The 27,988-nt window shown below is 41.7% G+C and overlaps 1 protein-coding gene across 8 annotated transcripts; it reads right to left on the bottom strand.

Annotated features, from left to right (window-relative positions):
- Nudt13 (nudix hydrolase 13) lies at nucleotides 1-27,969 on the bottom strand. 8 transcript variants are annotated; one of them, XM_074079154.1, is made up of 11 exons: nucleotides 27,839-27,969; nucleotides 27,663-27,714; nucleotides 22,801-22,893; nucleotides 22,323-22,507; nucleotides 19,626-19,765; nucleotides 8,700-8,834; nucleotides 7,226-7,332; nucleotides 5,622-5,747; nucleotides 5,349-5,460; nucleotides 3,130-3,284; nucleotides 1-581 (listed from the first exon to the last, which is right to left on the bottom strand). In XM_074079154.1, the coding sequence occupies exons 4-11, from the start codon at nucleotides 22,394-22,396 to the stop codon at nucleotides 381-383; spliced, it is 1,050 nt and encodes a 349-aa protein (XP_073935255.1). In that variant the 5' UTR covers nucleotides 22,397-22,507; nucleotides 22,801-22,893; nucleotides 27,663-27,714; nucleotides 27,839-27,969; the 3' UTR covers nucleotides 1-380. The 8 variants fall into 8 exon arrangements, 7 of the variants coding, with proteins under 7 accessions (XP_073935255.1, XP_073935253.1, XP_073935254.1 ...); XM_074079152.1 differs by having other exon boundaries at nucleotides 22,801-22,861; XM_074079153.1 differs by having other exon boundaries at nucleotides 22,323-22,420; nucleotides 22,801-22,861.
- Nucleotides 27,970-27,988: the final 19 nt, after the last annotated feature.

Here is a 27,988-nt window from a genome sequence, read left to right as displayed (position 1 = left end):
CTAGGTTTAGCGGTGTGCACTACCACACCTGGCTTTTTTTTTTTTTTTTTTTTTTTTTTCCTTAAGAGATAGTGTCTTGCTATGTTGCCCAGGTTGCTCCCAAACTCCTGGGCTCAAGCAGTCCTCATACCACAGCTTCTCAAGTAGCTGGGACTACAGACATGCACTTCCACACTTGGCTTACACTGGCATTTTTGATTGCCCATTAGTAGAAACTTCTTTCACTGACATTGCTGACAGAGATACCTTGCCATAGCTTGCCTTCTCCCCTGCCTTATGACTTTGGCCTGGAACTGGCCTTTTGTCCCCTCCCCTTTACAATCAATGGATTTCTGGTATCCTTTCAGCACCCAGGAGAGATCTAGATGGCTTGATCTGGGCTAGGCAAGCCGGGAAGAACAGGCATGTCTTTCCATCCACTCCTTAATCAGTTGGTGGGCAATGGCTAACCTGGGGGGCAAAGAGAATGGGAGTGTCTCATTCTCTTGCTGAATATAGGGGCCCTTTCTCCTCAGCGCTGTGGCCACCTCATCATGACTGAACCAGGCAGCTGCCTCTAGTTCTCTCAAGTTCACCTGGATCTGAAAGACATAAGGAAGAAAGGAACATAAGGTTAAGAGCTATAAACATTTAAATACTATGGCCAAAGATGAGAAAATGGTTACAGAACTAACAGTCCTAGCATGTGGGATCTACAGGCTAGATATTGCCCAGAAACAAAAGAGGTCTAGCTAAGAAATGAGAATTAAACACATTTTTTAAAATAATTTTTAAAAATATATTAAGCAAATCCTATAAGTACAGGATAGGGGTATAGCTCACTGGCAAGAGCATAACAACCTAGTATGTGAGGTCTGGGTTCAATCCTTAGAACAAAAAAGAAAGTATGGAAGTAGAAATATTCAACTATCATGAGTGGTAAATTATAAATAATATGTGTTTTTCTTTGTGACTCAGAATTTAAAAAGAACCAACAAATGTTACTCTTTCTTTAAAGGATGAGGGGTTAATGATAATCAAATGTATAGAATATTCCTTGCAAGAAGCAAAGTAACTCAAACTTCATTCATAGGAAGCTGAAATAGATTGGATATTCTATGAAAACCAAATCACACAATAGGCAGACTTTGGAAGGCAGGGACCACAAGGCAGTTTGTCAGGGATGCTGCAATTTGTTATACATATTTTATTCCTACTAAATATAATCTCAATGATATATATATATGATTATATAAATATAATCTCAATGATCTGAATGATAAATTGTCTTGTATAATCCAGATGTTGGCACAACTGGATATCCACTTGCAAAAGGATGAAATTGGGTCCCTATCTCATACCAAATACCAAAAAACACAACTCAAGATGGATTAAAGACTTAAATGTAAAACTTGAACCATGAGCCTCTTAGAAGAAAACATAGGTGATAATCATCTCCCAGACACTGTTTTTTTCAGCTATGACACCAGAAGGCAGTATAAGCAAAAATAGACAGGATTACATCAAACTAAAAATCTGCACAGCAAAGGAAAAACAAAATGAAAAAGCACCCTATGGAATTGTAGGAAATATTTCCAGACCATATATATCTGATAATAGCAAAATAAACCCAAATAACCTAATTAAAAATGGGCAAGGGATGGAGATGTACCTTAGCGGTAGAGTGCTTGCCTAGCATGCATAAGACCTTGGGTTCAATCCCATCACTGGGGGAAAAGAGTGGGCAAAATACTAAATAGCTACTTCTCAAAAGAAATACAGATGACTAATATGTATGCAAAAAAATGTTCCCTATCACTAATCATCAGAGAAATGAAAATCAAAGCCACACTGAGATATCAACTAATTCTTGCTAGGGTGGCTATTATCAAAACAATTCCAAAAAAAAAAGGAAGCTACATATTGTGGCAAACATCTGTAATCCCAGCACTTGGGAGGCTAAGGCAGGAGGATCAAGGTCAGCTGGGACTACATAGTGCAAAAACCAGACAACAAATATCAGCAGGGATGTGCAGAAAAGAGAATCTTCATATACTGTTGGAGAAAACATAAATTGGTTTAGCCACTATAGAAAACAATATGGATATTTCTCAAAAAATTAAAAATAAAATTACTGTTTGATACAGGAATCTCACTTTTGGATATATATACAAATAACTTGAAAACTGCATCTCAAAGGAATATTTACATTCCTATGTTCCTTGCAGCATGACTCACAATATCCAAGATATGGAATCAACCTAAATACCAGTGAATGAATAAAGGAAATGTGGCATATACATATGATGGAATACTACTGAGTCTTAAGAAAGAAGGAAATCCTGGGCTGGAGGTGTGGCTCAAATGATAGAGCACCTGCCTACCAAGCACAAAGCCCTGAATTCAAATCCTAGTACCACCAAAATTTTTTAAAAGAAGGAAATCCTGCATTTGTAACAATGTGATAGACCTAGAAGACATGTTATGTGATATAAACCAGATAAAGACAAATTCTGCATGTTCTCACTTACATGTGGAATCTAAAATAGTTAAACACAGAAGCAAAGAGTGGAATGGTGGTTCCCAGAGGATGGGAGGAAGGGGAAATAGAGAAGTGTTAGTCAAAGGATATAATGTTTCACTTACACAAAATAAGTTCTGGAGACCTGCACAACATAGGGCCTATGATTAAACAATACTGTGCCAAATACACTAAAATTTGCTAAGAAGATGGATCTTAAGTTAACTACTCTTATCAGAAAGAGAAAAAAATAAAGGGGGTAGGAAGAAACTTGGAAATGAGTAAATTTATGACATTGATAATGATGACTGATGCTTTACCGGTATATACTTATCTCCAAACCCATTAAGTTGTACACATTAAATATGTACAGCTTTTTGTAGGTTGATTATACCTCAAATAAAGTGGTTAAAAAGAAAATGAAATTGTCTCATGATTGAGGTATGTGCAAGGGAGAATGGCCATTATTTTTTTCTTTACTAAAATGCAAATTCCTTAAGGGTATAAACCATATCTTACACATCACTGCACAAGCTAAACAGTGCTAGATAAGTACTCCATCAGTAGTTGCTGACCACAGATTGGATGAAGCGAAGGAAAAATGTCAGCATAGGGAAATAAGAACTTACCTCTGTCTGCCCTGGTTTCACAGTTGCATGACAAGCAATCATGAGTGAGCTATTGGGAAAGGGCCAGTGCTGGGAAGCAGAGTACTCTAGTCTTTCCACTTCCAATCCCACCTCTTCTGCGACTTCCCGCCGGACAGCTTCTTCCACACTTTCACCTGCAAACACTCAGATTAATTCAGGACAGCCCTGCAGCAGGAAGGTTTTATAGAATGTACCTATATCATGATAGTCTCAATGAAATACTCTCAGGAATGTCCTAAATCTGTGTCTTTCCAACAACTGGAAGCAGGTCTGAAGCTGGATGTTGAACTGCAGTGCTAATACTACTAGGTTAGTTATAATGCAAAGTAAGGATGACAGTGAGTATGGCTGCTGCTAACCTCAACTTTTAATACAATTCTACTTTTCACTGTTTGCAAATCTTACCCCAGTAGACTAAAACACAAAACAAAACAAAAAACCCCATAAATAAATGTGAAATTCTAGCTAGTATTATGCATGCTAAAATATTTAGGAAGAAGTGTAATATGATTGCAATCTGTACATCAAAAAATAAGACTGATAGATGAACATACATGTGATAAAGTTGGTATAACAAAAACAGAATTTAAGGAAAGAGTAGGAAATACTCTGGAATTAGTAGGTATACATAAGAACTTTCTCAATGGAACCCCAGCAGCACAGCAACTAAGAGATAGCATAGATAAATGGGACTTCATAAAACTAAAAAGCTTCTGCTCAACAAAAGAAATGGTCTCTAAACTGAAGAGAACACCCACAGAGTGGAAGAAAATATTTGCCAGCTACACATCAGACAAAGGACTGATAACCAGAATATACAGGGAACTTAAAAAACTAAATTCTCCCAAAACTAATGAACCAATAAAGAAATGGACAAGTGAACTAAATAGAACTTTCTCAAAAGAAGAAATTCAAATAGCCAAAAAACACATGAAAAAATGCTCACTATCTCTAGCAATAAAGGAAATGCAAATTAACACCACACTAAGATTCCACCTCACCCCTGTTAGAATAGCCATCATTAGCAACACCACTAACAACAGGTGTTGGCGAGGATGTGGGGAAAAAGGAACCCTCTTACACTGCTGGTGGGAATGTAAACTAGTACAACCATTCTGGAAAAAAATTTGGAGGCTACTTAAAAATCTAAACATTGATCTACCATGTGATCCAGCAATACCACTCTTGGGGATATACCCAAAAGACTGTGACACAGATTACTCCAGAGGCACCTGCACACCCATGTTTATTGCAGCACTATTCACAATAACCAAGTTATGGAAACAACCAAGATGCCCCACTACTGACGAATGGATTAAGAAAATGTGGTATCTATACACAATGGAATTTTATGCAGCCATGAAGAAGAACAAAATGTTATCATTAGCTGGTAAATGGACGGAATTGGAGAACATCATTCTGAGTGAGGTTAGCCTGGCCCAAAAGACCAAAAATCGTATGTTCTCCCTCATATGTGGACATTCGATCAAGGGCAAACACAAGGGGATTGGACTTTGATCACATGATAAAAGCGAGAGCACACAAGGGAGATATGAGGATAGGTAAGACACCTAAAAAACTAGATAGCATTTGTTGCCCTCAACACAGAGAAACTAAAGCAGATACTTTAAAGCAACTGAGGCCAATAGGAGAAGGGGACCAGGAACTAGAGAAAAGGTTAGATCAAGAAGAATTAACCTAGAAGGTAACATACATACAGGAAATCAATGTGAGTCAACTCCCTGTATAGCTATCCTTATCTCAACTAGCAAAAACCCTTGTTCCTTCCTATTATTGCTTATACTCTCTCTACAACAAAATTAGAGATAAGGGCAAAATAGTTTCAGCCAGGTATCAAGGGGGTGGGGGGGAGAGGAAAGGGGCAGGGGGAGTAAGGGAGGGGGTGGGAGGAAGGGGGAGAAATGACCCAAACATTGTATGCACATATGAATAAAAAATAAAGAATTTAGGTTGTAGATCTACAATTGTTCACTGTGTAATTCTTCAAACTATGCTGTATGTTTGAAATTTTGCCTAATGTAATATTGGAAAATTATAATAGCAGAAGGCAATTTTCTTGACATGAGGAAAGAATATGCTTGAGATTTCAAGGACTATGGCAACAAGACCAAGAAATACCTACTATTAATAAAGTTTTCTGCCTCCATTGTCATCTGTACATCCCCTAAACCTCTCACCTATATCACAAAAACCTGCCAAGGCAGAATATAGTCCCTTGGGAAAGGAGCTCTGGCGGGCAAGCAGGCATCGGACCCCATCTGACACTAGAGTGATCACCACAGGAGCCATCTAGGGAAGGAGAACAGAAATTAAGACACTAGCGCTTTGGGGCCTGCTAATGAGCAGAAGGAATGGGTGATTAAGGAAGTCTTTTGATTGTGCAGGCTTCCTTTCCAGGACAGAATAGTGTGCAGCCTTCTTGGATACTGTCCCCTTAAAGCATTGCTTACCTGTGGATAATATATGATCTTACTGGAAGGGCACACACGCTTGCTGCCAGCCATATTCTTCTTGGTGGGCTGCCCACTTCTGCTGCAGAACTGATGATTAGCATGCCAACGGAGAAGAGCCTGAGCCTAGGAATACAAAGACAGGTCTGGTTTCATTTGGAGAAAATGTGGGGCTCATCCATAATGGCACGGGGGCTAGTATTGAGAGTAACTCACAGGAAAATGTCATCCCCTTTCTGGCTCACCTACTTTAAGTAGGTACCAACTGCTTAAACAGTAAGAAAAGGAAACTATCTGAGCATATTCTCTTAGCATCAGAAATTTAAAAGAAAGCATATTGTTTTATTTTGTGGTGCTAGGGATTTATCCCCAGGGCTTGTGTATGTTAGGCAAGTGCTCTACTACTGAGCTACATTCCCAGACCAAAAGAAAACATTTAAAACTGTGTAATTATTTAAAACAAAATATATAAGCTATTACAATAAGCACCTATGCACTCATGACCTAGCTTAAAAAGAAAACATCTCTGTTATTGTTGAATACTTCACAAGTATCCCTCCTCAATAAAGTTGGAAATTTTTAAATACTGTTTTTATGGAGAAATCAACTATACTGGAACTTTTTTTTATTTTAGTGTTCTGTTGCTGAATAACCCTACAATTTAGTGACTTAAAACAGCAATAATTTTTTTAATCTTTCATAGCTTTCATAGGTCTCACAGAATGTGGAAGTGTCTGTTGAAGGTATCTTCTTGTATAGTCAGTGGTCAGAGAGGTGATTTTATTTTATTTATTTATTTAGGGGTTTGTTTGTTTTTTTCTTGCAGTACTGGGGTTTGAACTCTTCTTGCAACTAAAAAAAGTTTAGGGGTTTCTCTTTGATTTAAAATGAACAATCAGAACACCACCAACCAAGGACGAATCACTAAAGCAATATAAAATTATTTCTCATACAGAAAAATACAATGATAGGGCTGGTGGAGTGGCTCAAGTGGTAGAGTGCCAGCCTAGCAAGCATGAGGCCCTGAGTTCAAACCACAGTACCACCAAAAAAAAAAAAAGAAAGAAAAAAAAAAGAAAAATTCAATGATGCAAGTCATGTTGTGGGTCGTTTTATGTTTGTGAGGCTGGCTGGGCACTGGTGTGGCTCATGCCTGTAATCCTAGGTACTCAGGAGGCAGAGATAAGGAGGATTGTGGTTGGAAGCCAGCTGGGGCAAATAGTTCACAAACCCCTATCTTGAAAAAGCCTATCAAAAAAAAAGTGGTGGGGGGCAGCTGGTTGAGTGGCTCAAGTGTAGCCCCTGAATTCAAGCCTCAGTACTGAAAAAAAAAAATGTTTGTGAAGCTGATAGACCTTATTGCCATACATCTACATGTCCTTTTGGAGAAAATAGTTTTGAGAGCAATTCTGGCAAAAGCAAGGGCAAAACAAGGAAAATAAGCAATCTTCCTACAGCACATTGTCCTGCCAAGGTTTATAGGCAGGACTATGATCTACAAAAGAAGAAATCAAATGTCAATCTAGCTTTGTGTATCACACATGGATTTGCCCATATACTCAATTTTATTAAATTTCCTACAGAACTGAGAAATCAGAATCTACCGTGAATAGCAAGGAGGAATCCATCGAGTTCAGCTGAAAAATAGCCTTTCTCAGCTCAATGAAAGACCCCTTGAGCTCTGTCTCCATTTCAGGTTTTGGTAAGGAAGCTAGAAAATTAGAAAAGAGAATAAAACTAAACAAATGTCAAACTTTGCTCCTGGACCCCTCTCCAGGTCCATCTTGTTAGAGCAGTGTTTCCCAAACTTGCCTGATAAGACTCAACTGGGGCATTTAAAAAATATACAGTTCTCAAACTCCTACCTGGAGATTCTGAAGCAGCATGTGTGCAATAAGGCCCAGAATTTTTTTTTTAAAACAAGTACCAGGTGACTCGTAGGCCAGTTTGGGAAACTGTATATACAGCACAGTATTTCTCAAGATCCTCATTAGGGCAATAAAGTTATTTACTTTAGCCACACACTATCCCTAGAAAAGAGATGAAATGGGACCTCTAAGCTCCTATCTGAACCTCATGCCAGTATCACTGCATGTACACCTAGGCCCTTTGAGAGAGGAAAGCATGACAGCCATGAACCAAAGCCAAGTGATTCCCAAATGCAGGTTTAAGACCCCAGAGCTAGTTTATGATAACATCTTTATTTCCCTGGATTGGTAAGGGAAATAAGAATGGTGTCATGATTTTGTTTTATTTTGGTGTTTGTTGAGAAAGGGTCTCACTTTGTTGCCCAAGGTGGCTGTAAATTCACAATCCTCCTGTGTCAGCCTCCCAAATGTTGGTATTACAGATGTGCACTACCATTCCTAGTTCTAGTGTCATGAATTTTAAACCATTTATGAAATATTTAAGGCAGAAAATGTGTGTAGAATACATATATGTATACAGTGAAAATGATAGCAAAGTTTATTAGGAAAGAAATTTAGTATAACAGAATAAAAGTAGGGAGAAATAGGGGTAAAGATTCTTAAAATGGCCTTTATTTTCTTTCTTCTCTTTCTCTTTCTCTCTCTGTTTTTCTCTTTTTTTTTGGTGTTACTGGGGTTTTGAACTCAGGCCTCATGCTTGCTAGGCAGACACTCAACCACTTAAGCTGTGCCTTGGCCCTTTTGCTTTAGTTACTTATCAGCTAGGATCTCCTGCTTTTTCCTGGGCCTGTCTGGACTGCAGTCCTCCTACTTAAGCCTCTTCTGGAGTTGGGATGACAGGAGTGTACCACAGCTTTTTTGGTTGAGACAGGGTCTCATTAACTTTTTGCACAGGCTTGCCTCGAATCACAGTCCTCCCTATATCTGCCTCCAAGTAGCTGGGATTATAGACACAAGCCACTGGGCCTGGCCCTTTATTTTCTTTTGAATGATATTAGTAAATAATAGTATTTTTATATCCTTACTTTAAAAAAAAATAGAAAGTTGATAATATTTTTGGATTCCTAAAACTTTCTTTGAAGTGGTATTATGTGAAATCCCAAAGTATGAGAACTTCTGGGAAGTAACCATGAGAAATAGTGTTATGTACCATATATGGAAGAGGAGATATTCAGACCTAGATCCAGAGCAAACCATGCTTCATGCTGGTCAGAGCATCCGATCAGCACGGAATCTTCTATTCTTTGTGCATCCTGTCCAAACTTACCCAGGAGCCTTTTCAACTCTAAAACACAGAAAAGAGAATAGAGAAAAACAAAAAATAAGGATTTCAATCACATTGACCCAGTCTTATTAGACTTACAGGAAATCATCTACTTCAATACAAATGAAGTATACAGTTTGTTCCTTGGTATCTGTGGGGGACTGGTTACAGAACACCTCTCAGACACCAAAATGTGCAGATGCTCAAGTCCGTTATATAAAATGGTACAGTATTTGCCCATGACCTATGCACATCCTGCCATATACTTTAAATCATCTTAGATTACTTATAACACCTAAGAACAATGCAACTATATAAATAGCTGTTATACTCTGTTGTTTAGAGAATAATGACAAGAATAAAAGTCTGTCCATGTTTTGTACAGATGCAATTTTTTTCCAGTATTTTCAACCTACAGTTGGTTGAGTCTGAGGATATGGAGGCCACCTGTACTTGACTTAAAGTCACTGTCCTGCACTAATTAGCTGGGTAACTTTGGTCTAATCACTTAACCACTCTTGGCGTCCGTTTTCTCATCAGCAATATGAGGAGTTTTTACCAAAGAAGGAATTCTATCTGTGCAACTCTTGATTATTCTATGATTGTTTAAAGGAAGGAACATATGCCCTCATTCAGAAGGTACATGACAATTATAAAGGCATTGAAAAAGATAAATACTACCATAACGTGGTAGAGACCAATCCAGTTCTATAATTGGCTTCCAAATTGTGTTGCTTTCATGGCACAAAGTGGAATACTCATTTGAGATCATGGTCTGTAAACGGTTAAGTGCTGCATAGGAAGAAAATCTATTTTGTGCATGAAGGACTCTTATATGTTCATTATACAACATAGCACTGATAAGTCTCTAAATATGTTTAGTGGCTTCTAATGGGCTCCTTATATTTTTCTGCATTGCTGGAAACTACCTATCCAAGTACTTCAACATCTGACCCATGAGGGAAATTCACTGGCAATGTATTTAGAGGTTAGTATATAATGACTAACTATGTATCAATATAAAACTGAAAGTTACTATTTAAATACCAAATCCAAGCTGGCCACAATAGCATGCACATGTAGTTCCAGCTACACAGGAGGCTGAGGTAGGAGTGTTGGGGTACTTTAACTTGCAGCCTACCTAGCCTAGAAATCAGCTATAACTGGCATGACCCTTGGGTAACCTCGTGAAGAGGAAGATAGCCTTGAAACAGGATTGTAAAACATGGTAAACTGTCAATTAAAAGCTGTAACCTCAGACAGAGCTGTGAGGAATTGCTCATTAGAGCCATGCAAAAGTTTGGGACCGAGATGAAAGGCACCATGCAGAGATAAGCACCCATTTCTGCCTTTCTTTGTCTCCACTTGTAAATAAACTTTCCAAAGCAGGACTCCCCTGCTGTTCTTATCTAAACCTTAGGTTTCTATTCCACTACTAGCCCCTAATTTATGGGAGAACACACTCCTTGTAACCTGATAAGTAAACCTCTGGTGTTTCCCCAGTTCCCAATAAATAATATTACCCCACCACCAGGATGTGGGCAAGATCAGGATGTGGGCAAGATCAGGAAAATGTGACCCCAGGGACATGAGGAATTCCTATGTGATGATGATTGATGCTTTAAAGAGTATAAGACCTACTTAAACTTTGCTCTCAGGGTCCTTGTTGAAACCTGCATCAGGCGGATGCTCGGACCCTAGCCAGCTAGAAATAAACCTTGCCTTGTGACTTCCTTTGTCTCGAGTGTCCTTTGTCCTCTCAGAAGGTGGCCGGCCTCATACCCTAACAGCTGGAGGCCCCAGCGAGATCAGTACCTCCCTGAGAGGAACAAACAGCCTCCGATACTGAGGTTTAATTGGGAAAGACCACGGAAGGAGGATTGGCCACCTCCGTTTGGAGGGACTTAGAGTCCCCGTCTGAATTTGGTAGAGAATTCTCATTGAGTGGAAGGAAGGGGTTACAGCCCTGGAGGCTTCACTATTGGAAGTCGTGGGAGACATCCCCGACAGTCAGGAACCGTGCCGGCGTCCTCAGTGGACACCGTTTGGGCGGTCTTTGGGTAAGGATCCTGAGTCTGGTGTGAATGGAAGTGCGCCTGTGAGAGTAGTCTGGTTGACCAGCTGGTACTTGTGTATGTTGGAGAGTCCTGTGCGAATTTGTTTGTCTGGTGGAATTGTCTCTTTTGTTCTTTGTTGTTTCCTTTGTCCATCTCTTCTGATCATCATGGGACAGGCCCAGGTAACTCCTAAGACCCTTCTTCTGAGTCATTTTTCAGAAATCCGCGCTAAGGGACACAATTATGGCGTGGAAATTAAGAAAGGTAAGTTTGATGCCCTTTGCTCAGTGGAATGGCCAACCTTTAGTGTAGGCTGGCCCCCTTAGGGTACCTTTTCCTTGAACACAATTAAGAAGGTCTGCAATGTCATTAGTAAACCTGGTCTTCATGGCCACCCTGATCAATATCCCTATATCCTTATGTGGCAGACCTTAGTAGAGGACCCACCCCCTGGCTGCAGCCGTTTACCCATGAGGCACCTACAGACTGGCCCACGATACTGGACATGTTGGGGAATGCCCCCACTCCTGTTAATTCCCCTAAGAAGCCTATTCTGCAGGAAGAACCAATTTCCCATCCGTCCTTGATAGACTTAGATTCTGAGGCGAGCCCCCCGCCATATGCCGCTGCTGTGCCACTCCAGCCAGAGGCAGCTGCCCCCCCCCGAACCTCCCCATTCATCAGCCTCCCCGTCTGCACCCCCCGCCCCAGTCTCTGGACCGGCGAAGGGACTCAGGCCCCGTAGGCAGTGAGAAGAAATTCCAGAGGAGGAGCCCTCCTCCACTTCCACTGCCCCCCCATCCTCCCAGTGCAGGCTCTGGGCAATGCTGGTCCTGACAGGGGATGCGTCTATCAGTATTGTCCCTTTTCAAGTAGTGACCTGTACAACTGGAAAGCCCAGAATCCTCCTTTTTCTGAGGATCCTAGAGGCCTGACCGATCTGTTTGAGTCCATTTTACATATTCATAGTCCTACATGGGATGACTGTCAGCTCCTTAAGACTCTATTCACCACTGAGGAACGGGAGCGGATTCTCACTGAAGCCAGAAAAAATGTCCCCAGCAATGACGGATGACCGACTACCCTGCCAAACCTGATTGATGACCGTTTTCCCTTTAACAGACCCGATTGGGACTATGGGAATGCAGAAGGTAGGGAGCGTCTCTGGGTCTACTGCCAGACTCTTATGGCAGGCCTCCGGGCGGCAGCTCGCCGCCCTACCAATCTGGCTAAGGTAAAGACGGTAGTGCAGGGGGAGAATGAAAGCCCGGTCACATTCCTGGAACGCCTTTTCGATGCATACAGACAGTATACTCCCCTAGATCCACTAGCGGAGGTGAATCAGTCAGCCGTGATAATGTCCTTCATAAATCAGGCTGCCCTTGAAATTAGGAAGAAACTATATAAGCAGGAAGGACTTGGGGAAATGACTATCCGGGATCTGATGAAAGTAGCCGAAAAAGTTTATAACACCCGAGAAACCCCGGAAGAGCGAGAGGATAGAATCAGGAAGGAAAATCAGGAACTACAAGAAAGGATTCGGAGGGAGGACAAGGGACACCAGAGTAAGGAAAACAAGAAACAGCAGAAGGAAATGGCTAAAATAGTGCTAGCAGGGGTCCAAGGTTTGGCTGGACTGGGCTCTGGACGGACTGGCCCCCCCCCATCCCCGAAGAGAACAGCCCCGGTTAGGCCAGGGACAATGTGCCTATTGTAAGGAATATGGACACTGGAAGAGAGAATGTCCCAAGCTCCAGGGTCGCTTGAGGCCAAACAGCAGGCCCAACAATGACACCCGGGTCCTGTTAACTGAATTGGACAATGACTAGAGGGGACGGGACTCAGAACCCCTCCCTGAGTCTTGGGTACCCATATATGTGGAGGGAAAGCCCGTGAGATGCATGGTGGACACAGAGGCTCAATATTCAGTTCTAAATAAACCTACTGGGCCACTGTCTCAGAAAATTAGTCTCGTGCAAGGAGCCACTGCTCCAAGGCATATCAATGGACTAGCAAGCATCAGGTGGATTTGGGCCGGCATCAGGTGACCCATTCCTTTTTGGTCATTCCTGAATGCCCTGCCCCCCTTCTGGGGTGCGATCTGCTAACTAAGGTGAGGGCTCACATTCACTTTGAGCCGGATGGAATCAAAGTGATGGATGGACGAGGACAGCCCCTCCAAGTCTTGACTGTATCTCTCGAGGATGAACATCGCTGTTCATCCCCCGAAACCTATTGAGTGGTCCCCTGAAATGACTTATTGGATTCAAACCTTCCCCCAGGCTTGGGCAGAAATAACAGGTGTGGGGCTGGCAAAACATCAAGCTCCGGTAATGGTAGAAATCAAGGCTTTGGTTCAGCCCATCCAAGACCGTCAGTATCCCATGTCTCCCGAGGCATGGATGGGGATTGCCCCTCACATTAACCGTCTCCTGGAGGCCGGAATATTATGGCCCTGCCGTTCTGCTTGGAACACTCCACTCCTCCCCGTTAAGAAACCCCGGGGAAAAGACTATAGGCCAGTCCAAGATTTAAGGGAAGTAAATAAGAGGGTCGAGGACATCCACGCCACAGTCCCCAACCCCTATACCTTGCTGAGCCATTTGCACCCTTCCCATGTTTGGTATACCACTTTGGACTTGAAAGATGCTTTTTTTAGCATAGCCCTGGCACCCAACAGTCAACACATTTTTGCCTTCAAATGGCATGATGAAAATACAGGAACCCCAGGACAGTTAACATAGACTAGACTCCCACAGGGTTTCAAAAACTCCCCTACTCTGCTCAACGAGGCTCTTAATCAGGATCTGGACTCATATCACCGGAGCCACAGTTTTGTCACACTTTTGCAGTATGTAGATGACTTGCTTCTGGCAGCTGCATCTGAAGCTGAATGCCGGAAAGCCACTGGAGACCTCCTCCAGGAGCTGGGGAAATTGGGCTATTGGGCCAGTGCAAAGAAGGCCCAAATTTGTAGACAAACAGTCACCTACCTGGGGTATGAACTAAAAGAGGGAACCAGATGGTTAACGAATGCTATGAAAGAAACTATTCTCAGACTCCCTGTCCCCACCTCAGCTTGAGAAGTTCGTGAGTTCCTGGGGATGGCGGGCTACTGCCGGCTGTGGATATTGGGGTATGCTGAACTGGCAAAACCCTTATACGAGGCAAGTGGGGGCCAGATCAACAGAAGGCCTTTGAGGAGCTCAAGACCGCCCTCCTAAGAGCTCCAGCCCTGGCGCTGCCAGACTCTCTAAAGCCCTTCACCCTCTTTGTAGACGAAAGGAGGGGAACAGTGAAAGTGGTACTAACGCAGCACCTAGGGCCCTGGAAGTGTCCAGTTGCTTATCTATCCAAAAGGTTGGACCCAGTTGCAGCAGGCTGGCCCCCATGCCTGCGGATCATAGCGGCAGTTGCCCTAATGGTAAAGGACGCAGATAAGCTCACTTTTGGGCAACATCTGAAGGTGGTAACCCCCCATGCAGTAGAGGGGGTCTTAAAGCACCCTCTAGGCAGATGGATGACCAATGCCTGACTGACTCATTACCAAGGGCTCTTGCTGAATGCCCCCCAAATCTTCTCCGAACCAGTTTCTCTTAACCGGCCACCTTGCTGCCAAATCCGGACCTGGAAGCCCCCCTACATGACTGTCAAGAGATCATAGCTGAAATCACCCAAGTACACCCCAATCTCCAGGACTCAGCCCTACCCAACAGTGAGCTGGTATGGTATACAGATGGGAGTAGCTTCGTCTCAGATGGGGTGCATAAGGCGGGGGCAGCGGTGGTGGACCAAGGTGGGAACATAATTTGGAGTGCCCCGTTGCCCCCGGGGACCTCAGCCCAGAAGGCTGAACTGATTGAGCTGGCAGAGGCACTCGAGCGGGCTGAGGGAAAATGAGTGACTCTTTATACCGACAGCCGCTACGCTTTTGGCAACGTCCATGTACATGGCGCAATCTACCGGGAAAGGGGTTTCATTACCGCAGAAGGAAAGGAGCTACGTAACCTCCCAGAGATCCAGAGATTACTGATCGCAGTGCAGAAGCCTCAGGCTGCGGCGATAGTACACGTTCCTGGTCACCAGTCTTCCCAGACTCCGGAAGCTATGGGGAACCGGCGAGCGGACGAGGTGGCCCGAAATGCTGCTTTGGCCTCCACGACCCTAGCGCTGACTTTACCCATGCCCGAGCTTCCACGCTTGCCACCACGACCTGAGTACACCCCGGAAGACAGACAGTGGATCCAAGGTCACCGATGCCCGGAGTCCAACCAGCAAGGCTGGTATCGTGATGACAAAGGGCGACTGATCCTTCCTGAAAAGTTAGGACTGTTTCTCCTCTCCAACCTACATCGAGCCACCCATTTAGGCAAGAAAAAACTACTCGCCCTCCTCGAGTCAGCCCGCCTCCGGTTCCCGCACCAAACAGCCCAGATTCAAAGGATTGTGGACCAATGTGCAGGGTGCCAGGCTATGAAACCCAGCAAAAAGGGACTCCTACATACAGGTACATGGGTACAGGGGAGGGCGCCGGGACGGAGCTGGGAAGTGGATTTCACTGAGGTGAAGCCGGGAAGGTATGGGTATAGGTATTTGTTGGTTCTGATAAGACACCTTCTCAGGCTGGGTGGAGGCTTTTCCTACAAAACGAGAGACTGCCCAGGTTGTAGCTAAGGTTTTGCTGGAGGAAATCATACCCAGACATGGCATCCCCGAAACGCTAGGCTCTGATAACGGTCTGGCTTTCATCAGTAACGTCCTACAAGGGCTGGCCCTGGCAGTGGGGGCTAATTGGAAACTGCATTGTGAATATAACCCCCAGAGCTCAGGGCAGGTAGAAAGAATGAATCGGACCCTGAAGGAGATCTTATCTAAATTAGCCATCGAGACTGGCGGAGACTGGGTGGCCCTCCTACCCTATGCCATCTTCTGGGTTCAAAATTCACCAAATGTACATGGATTGACACCTTTTGAAATTCTATATGGGGCTCCGCCCCCCCATTGTTGTCCGAACTCTACCAGACCAAGACCCCAGTATGGCCCCAAGTTACTTGGCTAGCTTAAAGGCCCTACAGGAGGTCCAACAAGAGATCTGGCCCTTAGTGCGCTCCTTGTATGAGACCAAAGATGCATCAAACCCGGAACATGGCATCGTCCCAGGGGATTAAGTATGGGTAAAGAGACACAGAGCCCGCACTTTAGAAGAAAGATGGAAGGGCCCTTACATGGTCATTCTGGTTACCCCCACTACTCTTAAGGTTGACGGCGTCGGGCCTTGGGTCCATCACTCCCACGTGCGTCAAGCCAGTCAGCAAGAACAGGAAGAGGCTAGAGAGTGGATCACACGGCGGCACCCCAATAATCCGTTAAAGCTGAAGCTCGTCCAGCCCAGGAGACGTACAGAGAAACTCTCCACTCGACTCTCAACACCCCCCCTGCAGTAACCTCTGGACCAGGGCAGACCCCAAGGCCCATTAGCCAGCAAGATGATAAAATTCCTCCTACGCATTCTGAGCCTTCTGTGTCTATGCTGGGTGGGACCTGCCCAGAACCCCAATCCCCACCAGCCCTACCACCTCACCTGGGTGGTCATAGATACATCCACAGGGGAGATTCTCACTCAGACCTCCAAGGTGACCCCTCCCAACGTCTGGTTCTCTGATTTAACTTTTGATCTGACAAAACTGGTGGCCCGTGCGGGGATTCTGAAGGATAACTTTTACGTCTGTCCAGGACACCTAAAAGGTAAAAGTAACAGTAAACAGTGCGGGGGGCCATCAAATTATTTTTGCGCTTCCTGGTCCTGTGTGTCCACTGGCAACATCTGGTGGCCTCCCCCTGAAAAAACAGACCTAATTACCATGTCTAAGGGCTGTATTACAGAACAAAGAAGCCGCTGGAAGCCTCGCTGTGACCTTGTAAAAATCAAATTTACAGAAAAAGATAAAGCTGACACTCGATGGATATCAGGCCTCATCTGGGGGATTTGCTGCTATGACCCAATGAGGCTCAGGGCCCAAGACCAGGGAGCCCTATTTACCATCCAGCTCACACAGCAACCCACCCCTACTCAGGCGATAGGCCCCAATAAAGTACTTAAGCCACCCTATGTGGAGCCGCCTCCCCGACCTCACACAACCCCGGTCCCTTCCCGGCCTCACACAAATGCTAGTATTACAACTCCAGGACCGCTAGGAACTGGCACTTCCCTGGGAAGGCCTAGCCCTATGACTGGGTCTATGGACCCCCTTTGGAATTTGGTAAATGCCACATTCCTAACATTGAACCACACCAGCCCTAATATGACTACCTCCTGCTGGCTGTGCTATGATGTGAGGCCCCCATTCCATGAGGTAATAGGACTAAATGCCACCTACAATGTCTCGACTAGTGAAAACCCCACTCAATGTTCCTGGGGAAACCGTAAGAGAGGTCTGACCATACAACAAATGAGCAGCCAAGGAACCTGCTTAGGGAAGGTGCCGGCGGGAAAACAGGACCTATGTGCTGTTGTAGATATCAACCGCAGCTGGGGCGATGGTATTAAGTGGGTAATTCCAAAAGACAATGGATGATGGATATGCTCACAGTCTGGGCTCACCCCTTGCCTATCGACTAATGTCTTTAACGGCTCCAGGGAATTCTGTGTCCTAGTGACTGTGCTGCCCCGCATCATCTATCATTCTGAGGAGAGCCTATATTCACACTGGAATACAGGAACAGGTGAGAGAAAAAAGAGAGAGCCTATTTCTGCACTAACCATTGCTACCCTACTTAGCCTAGGAGTGGCTGGAGCAGGAACTGGCATAGCATCCCTGGCTACTCAATATAGTGGGATGTCCTCGCTGCGTGCGGCCATAGACGAGGACATAGAGAGAATAGAAGCCTCCATTAGTCACCTAGAAAAATCCCTTACCTCCCTATCTGAGGTAGTACTCCAAAACACGGGGGCTAGACTTATTGTTCCTTCAGCAGCGGGGAATATGTGCTGCCTTAGGGGAGGAATGTTGTTTCTATGCTGATCATTCGGGAGTAGTTAGGGAGTCTATGTCTAAAGTGAGGGAAGGACTGGCAAAAAGGAAGCGGGAAAGAGAAGCCCAAGAGGGTTGGTTTGAAGCTTGGTTCAATAGGTCCCCCTGGTTTACTACCTTGGTCTCCACCCTGGTGGGTCCCTTGGTTATACTGCTGCTTATCCTAACTTTTGGCCCATGCATTCTGAATAAGCTAGTGACCTTCGTAAAGGATCGAGTTAGTACAGTCCAACTCATGGTCCTGAGACAGCAATATGAAGGGCTACCTAGCCCTGAAAATGTTTATGCGTATCATCCAAATGAGCATGATTCCTCATTATGAACATCTAAAGGGGGGAATGTTGGGGTACTTTAACTTGCAGCCCACCTAGCCTAGAAATCAGCTATAACTGGCATGACCCTTGGGTAACCTCGTGAAGAGGAAGATAGCCTTGAAACAGGATTGTAAAACATGGTAAACTGTCAATTAAAAGCTGTAACCTCAGACAGAGCTGTGAGGAATTGCTCATTAGAGCCATGCAAAAGTTTGGGACCGAGATGAAAGGCACCATGCAGAGATAAGCACCCATTCCTGCCTTTCTTTGTCTCCACTTGTAAATAAACTTTCCAAAGCAGGACTCCCCTGCTGTTCTTATCTAAACCTTAGGTTTCTATTCCACTACTAGCCCCTAATTTATGGGAGAACGCACTCCTTGTAACCTGATAAGTAAACCTCTGGTGTTTCCCCAGTTCCCAATAAATAATATTACCCCACCACCAGGATGTGGGCAAGATCAGGATGTGGGCAAGATCAGGAAAATGTGACCCCAGGGACATGAGGAATTCCTATGTGATGATGATTGATGCTTTAAAGAGTATAAGACCTGCTTAAACTTTGCTCTCAGGGTCCTTGTTGAAACCTGCTGCGTCAGGCGGATGCTCGGACCCTAGCCGGCTAGAAATAAACCTCGCCTTGTGACTTCCTTTGTCTCGAGTGTCCTTTGTCCTCTCAGAAGGTGGCCGGCCTCGTACCCTAACAGGAGGATTTCTTGAATGCAGGAGCTGAAGGCTAACCTGGGCAATGTAATGAAATCTCCATCTAGGAATGAAGGGAGGAGGAAGGGAGGAGAAAGAAAGAAACCAAAAGGAAGGAAGGAAGGAATGGAAAAGGGAAGGAAAGAAAGAAACCAAAAAAGCCACCAAACCTCAATGGCTTAGATATCTCTAGCTATATATGCTAAAAGGATCCTCTAAACAAATTAATTTTAATTTGCTTTAAAGTTTGCTCTTCTGGTGAAAATTAAGTTAGGATGCAAATGTTAAACAGTGTTAACAGTGTGCAACTCCATGGAGTTAGGGCTTATGAGAAATACGGTCGTGGTTACAACTACCCAGCTGCCACTGTAGCACAGAAGCAGTATACATCGACAAACAAATGTGGTGGTATCCCACTAAAAATTTATTTACAAAACAGACAGCAGGTCCAACCTGGACAGCAGTTTTGTTGACCTCTTGTTTAAGGCATTAGTAGTTCATATCATCACCAAATAATATTTGAGTAGACAACTAAGATTCATACAATAAATTATTAATTGGCAGAAGCAGTTATACTAGCTTGAGACTCAGAAGTTGTTTGAAAAGTCTGGACTCTAAAGTTCATGGATATTTTCTGGAAATTCAATTTGGACTGAATTTTGCCTAGTGGCCACAGGCTGGTTTACTCCACTGGTACGCTTTGGGCTTACCTAATAGGCTAAGCCTGGGGACCAGGTATCGATGTTCTGATGTTTGAAGCAAAGGAGCCAGACCATGAAAGAGGTAAAATACTCCTGTCTGCTGGGCCTTTTTACATGCATCATCATCTTCCTTCAGTTCAAATAAATACCTGCATTTGGGAAATAAGTCATTACAGGACCACACTTAGATATTTGTATAACACTCATTTTTTAAAATTCTCCTGCATCCCTCCTACCACTCATTTCCTTTTATTTATTTACATCCTAATTTGCTTGAAATAGGATCTGAGGTGGCTACAGGCCATTATTTATTCCCTCCTTTGTCCTATTGTACAGCTTGCCCATACTTCTCTGGTTGCACTATTGTACAATTGTTCAATTGACCTGTCTTCCCTGGAAGACCATGATCTCCTTAAGGACAGGGTCTGCCTTTCCTGGCTCTGCATCTCAGTAATTAACATATCAAATGGCTCAATTCAATAAATATTTATTGACTTGAACTTCAAGGGTAGTAAATATTTACTGAATTGAACCTCAAAGTATTTAGCCAATACTATACTGTGAAGCAAGAATTTACAGGCAATGAAGTGAAAAAAAAAAAAAAACAAGTACATTGATAAAAACATCAACCACAAAATGGAGATGGGAGGAAACTTTATTATTGTAAACAAAGAGCAAACACCATGCCTTCAGTAACTCATTCAGTCTAGGGAGGACAACAAATTTTACCTTCAAACAGCTAGCTCCCATGGTGGGTGCTCTTAACTCCTTATCTGTGATAAGGGGCCATTGATGAAGCCTATCCTTACGGATAATATTTTCAGCAGCCAAAATGAAAATGTGGAAAAAGAACACCCTCTTATTCATTTCTCAAAAAGAGATAATAACGGAGCAAGGTTCTAGACTTCTCCAGTACCTTCATTAAGGGAGTCTGAATCTATCCATTCAAGACTTTGGGAATTGAGGCAGGGTCCATGTGATTCAGGAGAGACTAAATGTGAATTCTCCTGGGAGCCTTGGGATTAATAACCATTAACCTAATAACCATTTTTACCTGTCAAAACCCCCAAACAAGCCAGGTGCTGGTGGCTCATGTCTGTAATCCTAGCTACTCAGGAGGCAGAGATCAGGAGGATCGAGGTTTAAAGCTAGTCAGACAGAAATAGTTTGCAAGACCCTATCTCAAAAAACACTTCACAAAAATAGGGCTGGTGGAGTGGCTCAAGGTGAAGGCCCTGAGTTCAAGCCCAGTACCACAAAAAAAAACAAACAAACAAACAAAAAACAAAAAAAAACCCCACCTAAAACAGGGCTGGAGATGTGGCTCAGTGGTGGAGCATTTCCCTCACATGTGTAAAGCCCTAGGTTCAATCCCAGCACTTAAAAAAAAAAAAAAAAAGCCCTAAAATAGACTCTCATGGATATGGAATATTTTGTCATAGTTTACATAGTTTACAGATATTTTCTGTAGGATCCGAGAATGTTGTAACAGCAGGCAGAGCTGACTCAACAAGAAAATACAAAGCAAACGACAAACACCCTGTGTGATAAAAGGAGTTATAATGAGCTCTTTATAAATAGAAGACAAAAGAAATCTGATTTTTCAAGACTTGTGATATTTTAAATTTTATTTTGAATGGCTTTAGCCTCCTGGAGAAAAGACTCTGTATGTCAAAGGAGAGACGTGCCACTCAGAAGTCATCAAATATAAACAATAAAACAAACACTGCTGCCTTCGTAAAGAGTAAGAGTGGTACAAGTTGTGCTTTGCCCTAATGACCCCAGAAAGCAAAACACCTACCAAAATATCCAGGTGAAGGTCTTAAACCCAGGGCCTCACTGGAAAGGGAACGGAAATCTAAAAGTTCCTTATACTCGCCTCAATAAAGAACTCTTTTTAAAACTTCTTTTTCTCCCTTTAGTTTTAATAGAATGGAAACCACTATATTAAGATTATCAAGGCTAGATTATTTTTAAACTTTAACTTTTTTCTTATTATAATAGTGAAAAGTCATTCTTTAAAAGAAAACACAACTATCAATTTTTTAAAAAGGAAATCATCAATGATCCCACCAGATATATATATCCCAATCAGATATAATCACTATTTACACTATGGAATTCTCTAAACTATTAATATTAGGCATCAGCACATATGTTTAGAATCAATTATACATACTCATTTGTAGCCTTTTTTCCTTAAACAGATATAAACATTTTTACATCATAAAATGTTACTGGATAGCTCTTTATTCTTATGATTTTGATTCATTTTTAAACATATTTAATCACTTTAAATAGTTATTTTTAGACATTCAATAATTGTTATTGTTCTCGGAGTCTCAGTCTGAGATGCATAAGCAATCTAAATGCCCAACAATATCTAAAACTATTTCTGCAACTTTTTTTGTTTGTTTGTTCACTCTTGCTCATGAAGGATTTATGCTTATGTACCCCCTAAATTTGGGCTGGGCCCTCATGTTTGGCAGGTCTTCTATGTGGGAAACCCTAGTTGTGTCTGTTAATATTAAAGGGGTTTATATTTGCATTTGGAAGGTGCCCCATGAGTGTTATCAGTCTGAAATACTGTTTATATCTGAGAGCAGGTTCGTTATTTCAAATTCACAGAATTCAAACTTCTCCAGGCTAAAACAAAGTTCTTTATCATCTTCCTATGCTGCTGTAGTTTTTATTTTTCTAGCCTACCTTTCATTGAAGTTTCTTCCTTTTAGAAGAGGGAAGGTCTTGGAGTTATTCATGTTATCTTCAAGAAACTTCATGAAATACTATTCTTCTTGGTAGCACTAGGGGTTGAACCAGGGCCTCATCTCACAGTTTCGAGGAAGGAGCTCTACCACTTGAACCACTCCGCCAGCCCTTTCTGTGCGTCCCTGTGTAACTGGGTAACTGGTTAACAGGCATATCCCACTGCACCCAGAGCCTTATATTCAAAGGTGTAAGACATTTTAGATATTTTAAATATTAGATACATAGTTTGTTTAAATTTTTTTAAATTGTAAATAATTTGCAATTGAAAAGAATGCAGCCCAAAAGAATGAACATTTTTAGAAGCAATTTTATCACACATCCTTAATCTTCAATGTGGGATTTTGAGATGTTTCTATTTTATAGCTTAATAGGCCAAAAACAGAATAACCAGAGCTCATAATTGGTCAAAACTCACCGTGTCTTAGTGACATATGTTGATAGCAGCCTGTAGCACCAAAAAGATTTTCTCTTGCAAGCTATTCCATAATACAGAAACATTGTCAGGATCCTAGAGAAAAGAGGAATTAAAAAAAAAAAAAAAACCTAATAGTTTGCAATTTAAAGCAATGAATTACCAAGGGAGCTATATCTTAAGCCAGGATAAGATCACTTTGCAATACTAAAGAAAGAGAAATTAAGAAAGAGTCAGATGATCTGGCTTCTCCATTGCATTTCTATCACTAACTAGCTATAGGATCTCAAATACTTGGTACTTCTTCCTGAATCTACAAAATTGAAACTTGTTCTGCCAAGCTGATAAGTTGTGAGAATTAGCTAACTAACAATAAAAAATATATGTTCTATATTCATTTGTAAAGCTGTTTCTAGGAGGGGGCTGCCAAGACAAAGCCTATATCTCTCTCCTTCCTTATATCAAAGTAGAGCCAAGACTGGGGCTTAACAATAGATTATGAGTGGAAGTGATGAGTATCCTTTCTAGGCTGAAACAATTAAGCAGTGGGTATGCTTCTCCATCCTCTTATCCTCCTCTGCTTGTAAGACTCCAAGATAAAAGACAGTCATTAGATGGAGAAACCTGGATCTGACTCACAAATGGGTAAGAAAAAAGCCAACTTACCAACCAAAGAGCCTCTGCACTAGATTGTTTGTGAATGAAAAATAAACTTCTACCATATTGGTTGACAAGTTTGGCCCAGTGGTAGAGCATTTACCATGTGCAAGGCCCTGGGTTCAATTGCCAGCACTGCAAAAATATACTACCACTACTACTACTACGAATTATAACTTCTACCATATTAAGATACTGAAATCTTTAGGAGGGAGGTAACCCAGGGCCTTAAATGTACTAAGCACACATTCTACAACTGAGCTATACTCCCAGCCCCTTGGCCATTGAAATTTTATGTTACAGGATCTAGTATTACCCTAATTAACAGATCAAGTAAAAAGCCTGGGATATCTCCAGAGTAATAGAGCCAAGTTTCTCAGAATACATAAAAACCAACATCTCTCTGAGAATGAAGTAGCAGGAAATCCTATAGATAAAATTTTAAAATCTTGACCATTAGGAAACTATTTTAAAGACAGCTATGAAAATTCACATGGACCAAGATATTTTCTATTTTTTATAGTTCATTATGAAAGGGAAAAATAATCTGTATCTGCAAAATACATTCTGCAGAAGATAGTTCCTTTTATTATTTATATGTTTGTTTCTTTTTACAATGCTGGAGGTTGAATTTAGGGCCTCATGCATCCTAGGCAAGCACTCTAGCACTAAGCTACATCCCCAGCTCAATGATTCCTTTTAAGTTGTACATCAGTAAGTATTTTCTTCCCCATGAAAAGTACCTTTCAAGTAAGTAGTAATAATGTCAAGAAATCCCACTGGGAAAAAAGAGAAAATCAGTACAGTTAGATAACCAAACATCTTTTAACTGTTTTGAAGGGAAGGAACCTTTGGCATTAACCTACCACGGAATACCTAAAGTTTAGGCCTACTTCTTGGTTGCATAATTATGAGTCACTGATGAGTAATCCTTGCATAGTTTTGGCTGCAATCTGTGTCCTAGGCAAGGGTAAAATATATTTAGCAAATGAGAGTCAATAAAGTATTTATTGAATACTGACATTATGCAAGGTCCCTTAAGAAACACAAAAATGTAAAGGATGAAAATTCCTGCCCTCAAGGAACTCTAGTAGGAGAGAGAAAACAAATAAATACCTAACTTTCACAGAAAGCAGTCTGTGGTATGTAGGTTTTAAAAACCCAAGGATTCATGCAAAGTATTGGAAGAAATGTAGTCAATTTTCCTAGCTCACCTACAACTCAGAAAATATAAATTGATACAATATTTTTGAAGGTTAATGTAAGAATACCTATTAAAATGTTTAAGAAGTATCCCTTTCATATAACAATTCTACTTATAGGAATTTATCCAGGGAAGGAAAGGATATTACAAGAATGTTAATAAAAAATTATGATAAGGGACTGAGACTGTAGCTCTAGGTGGAGTGCTTGCCTAGCACGTTTAGGGTCCTGGGTTCCATCCCCAGCACAGCCAAAAAAAGGGAATAATAAACTGGGCACCGGTGGCTCATACCTAAAATCCTAGCTACTCAGGAGGCAGACATCAGGAAGATCACAATTCAAAACAAGCCCAGGCAAATAGTTTGTGAGACTATCTCGAAAATACTCATCACAAGAAAGGATAGAGGACTGGCTCAAGTGGTAGAATTGTCTGCCTAGCAAGCATGAGCCCCTCAGTTGAAACCCACAGTACTGCCAAAAAAAAAAAAAAAAAAGAATTAATATAAATATACAACTGATAAATAGAAAATAATGTAACAGTGAAAAACATAAGCATAGTATCTAAGAAAATTATTCAGAATATATTATTAAGTAAGAAAGCTCAGAGGGCAAGGGGGAGATGTTGGTCAAAGATACACAGTTTCACTTAGACAGGATGTATAAATTCTGGGTATGTATTGTACCACATGGTGACTCTAGTTAATAATAATGTATACTTGAAAATTACTAAGAGAATAGACCTTTTATGGGGGGAGGGTAACTGGGATTTGAACTCAGGGCTTTACACTTGCAAAGCAGGCACTCTACCGCTTGAGCCATGCCTCCAGTCTATTTTGCTTTGGTTATTTTGGAGATGGGGGACTTGAGAGCTTTTGCCTGGGCTGGCCTTGAACCGTGGTCTTTTCTATCTCAGCCTCCTAAGTAGTTAGGATTATAGGCATAAGCCACCAGCATCCAGTGAGAATAGATCTTAAATATTCTCACTACAATAAAAAATGACAAGTATGTGAAGTGATGGATATAATTAGTTTGATTTAATAATTTCATAATATATACATATATCAAAACATTACATTGTACACCATAAATACATATACAATATTTATTTGCCAATTATACCTTAAGCTAGAGGGGGAAAAAATAAAACCAAGTAATATTAGGTTGGTCAGCATGATCTAATTAATTTATAAAGAAAAATGACATACGCATATATATCCCAGTATACATAAATTAGCTATGTATTTGTTTATGTATTTTAAATTATTAGAAATACACATACCAAACTATAAACAATGGCTAATTTGGGAGAAAGGTAAGGATTGAAAGATGTACCTGTGGTTTTTACTTTAATCACTTCCACATTTTAAAAAAAATTTTTCTTTGTTGGGATTGGGGTTTGAATTCTAGGCTTCATGATTGCAAAGCAAGCATTCTACCACTTGAGCCACACCTCCAGTTCATTTTGCTCTGTGTACTTTAAATTTAATTTTTTTTGTGGTACTGGGGCTTGAACTCAGGGCCTACACCTTAAAGTACTCCACCAGCTCCTTTTTATTTATGTGGCATATTTTCGAGTAGGGTCTCAAGAACTAATTTTCCAGGCTGGCTTAGAACCATGATCCTCCAGATCTCTGCCTCCTGAGTAGCTAGGATTACAAGTGCGAGCCACTGGTACCTGGTACTTTAAAAATACTTAACCATCTATACATATACATATATATATATATATTTTTTTTTTTTTTTTTTTTTTTTGGTAGGACTTGGGTTTGAATTCAAGGCCTCTCAGTTGCTAGGCAGGCACTCTACCACTTGAGCCACACCTCATATATACATATTTCTTTCAAAATGTAAGAAAGCCAGGTATGGAGATGCACACCTCTAATCTTAGAACTTGCCAGGCTGAGAAAGGAGAATGGTGAGTTTGAGACTAGCCTGCATTACACAGTAAGTGTGAATACAGCCTAGGCTACATAGTAAGACCCTGCCTCAAAAAAAGAGGACCAGGCATAGTGGTTCAGGCCTGAAATCCCACATACTTGGGAAGCAGAAATAGAATGATCGTTGAGGCCAGTCCCAGGTAAAAGTGTGAGACTTTTACAGCAACAAGAAGTGGGGTGTGTGGTTCAAGTAGTAGAGTCCTTGCCTAGCAAGTACAAGGCCCTCACTTTAAATGCCAGTAACCCTGCCATTCCCCCAAAAAAGCAATATAAGGAAATATAATATAGTAATTTCTGGGACTGACTGCTCAATGAGACTGTTTCTAGGCCACTGTTCCAGAAACACCTCTCCATATTCCCTATGAACCAAAGGGAATTCAATTAGTGAGTTTCTTGGAACCATAAGAGCTATTTGGTTGTGGTTGTAACTACTGACTAATCTGTGAGGCCCACTGTACTTGGCTGCCTGATATCTTGCCCAGTTCCTGCTACTAAATTAACCTTAGCCAGTTTTGGATTATCACAGCCTGTGGATTCAGGAGTTGGTGGCCACAGGGATATTTATTTATTTTTTTAATTACAAAACCTGATAGAAATGAAAGGTAATATTATTTTTAATTAAAAACTAGTAAACACTAAGGCAGTGTCCTTAAGAGTAACAATTTCTCTAAATCATCTGTAATAAATGATTCTCATCTTGCTCCTTTTTTTCCAGAAGGATTAATTTATAAAACATAAAAGCATGACAATAATGCTCATCTTGAATCTTTGTGGTTTCCTTCACCACTAAGAGGCATGGCTTTCTGTTTGGGAGAGCCCTTTTGTGACGGTCTCTTTTTCCTTTCCTTGATTGTGGACCTCAAAGGAAAGTGAGACTATACCAAACTGAGCAACCACTGAGATATAGATTTCAGGGTCTCAGTGACCTTTCTCATACGAAAAACTTTATGATTTACTTTGTAAAAGATAATTTTCCTCCCTTGGTTAAAAAATTAAAGCCAAAGGTGAGAAGTTAGCAAACTCCATTTTTAAATAACTCCAAAAAAAAAAGTATCAGAAAATGATTACCTTCAGTTAATGAGACAGCGCCACAAGTACAAACTGATTATTCCCTTGATTTCTGCAAGAGAGAAGAAAGATTAAGCTAAAATTGTTAAATGTTATAACCAAGTTCTGATTATGCCTGCCTGTTACAACCTTCCTGCACTCACAACCTGAAGAGGTTTCTCTTTCACTACACTCACTCTGAATTCTTTTGTGGGCGACTTCCTAGGCCTCAAGAATCAGCAGAAACCAGGAAACTCCAAATGTTCAAGTTCCCTGGAGGGACCATTGCCACTTCTGCCACAACTCCCAGAATCCTCCTAAAGATGCACTCTGGGAAATGTAATTTA

The sequence above is a fragment of the Castor canadensis genome, chromosome 7 (genome assembly GCF_047511655.1).
Source record: "Castor canadensis chromosome 7, mCasCan1.hap1v2, whole genome shotgun sequence".
Lineage (NCBI taxonomy): Eukaryota > Metazoa > Chordata > Mammalia > Rodentia > Castoridae > Castor > Castor canadensis.
This window is presented reverse-complemented; position numbering and strand designations above follow the sequence as displayed.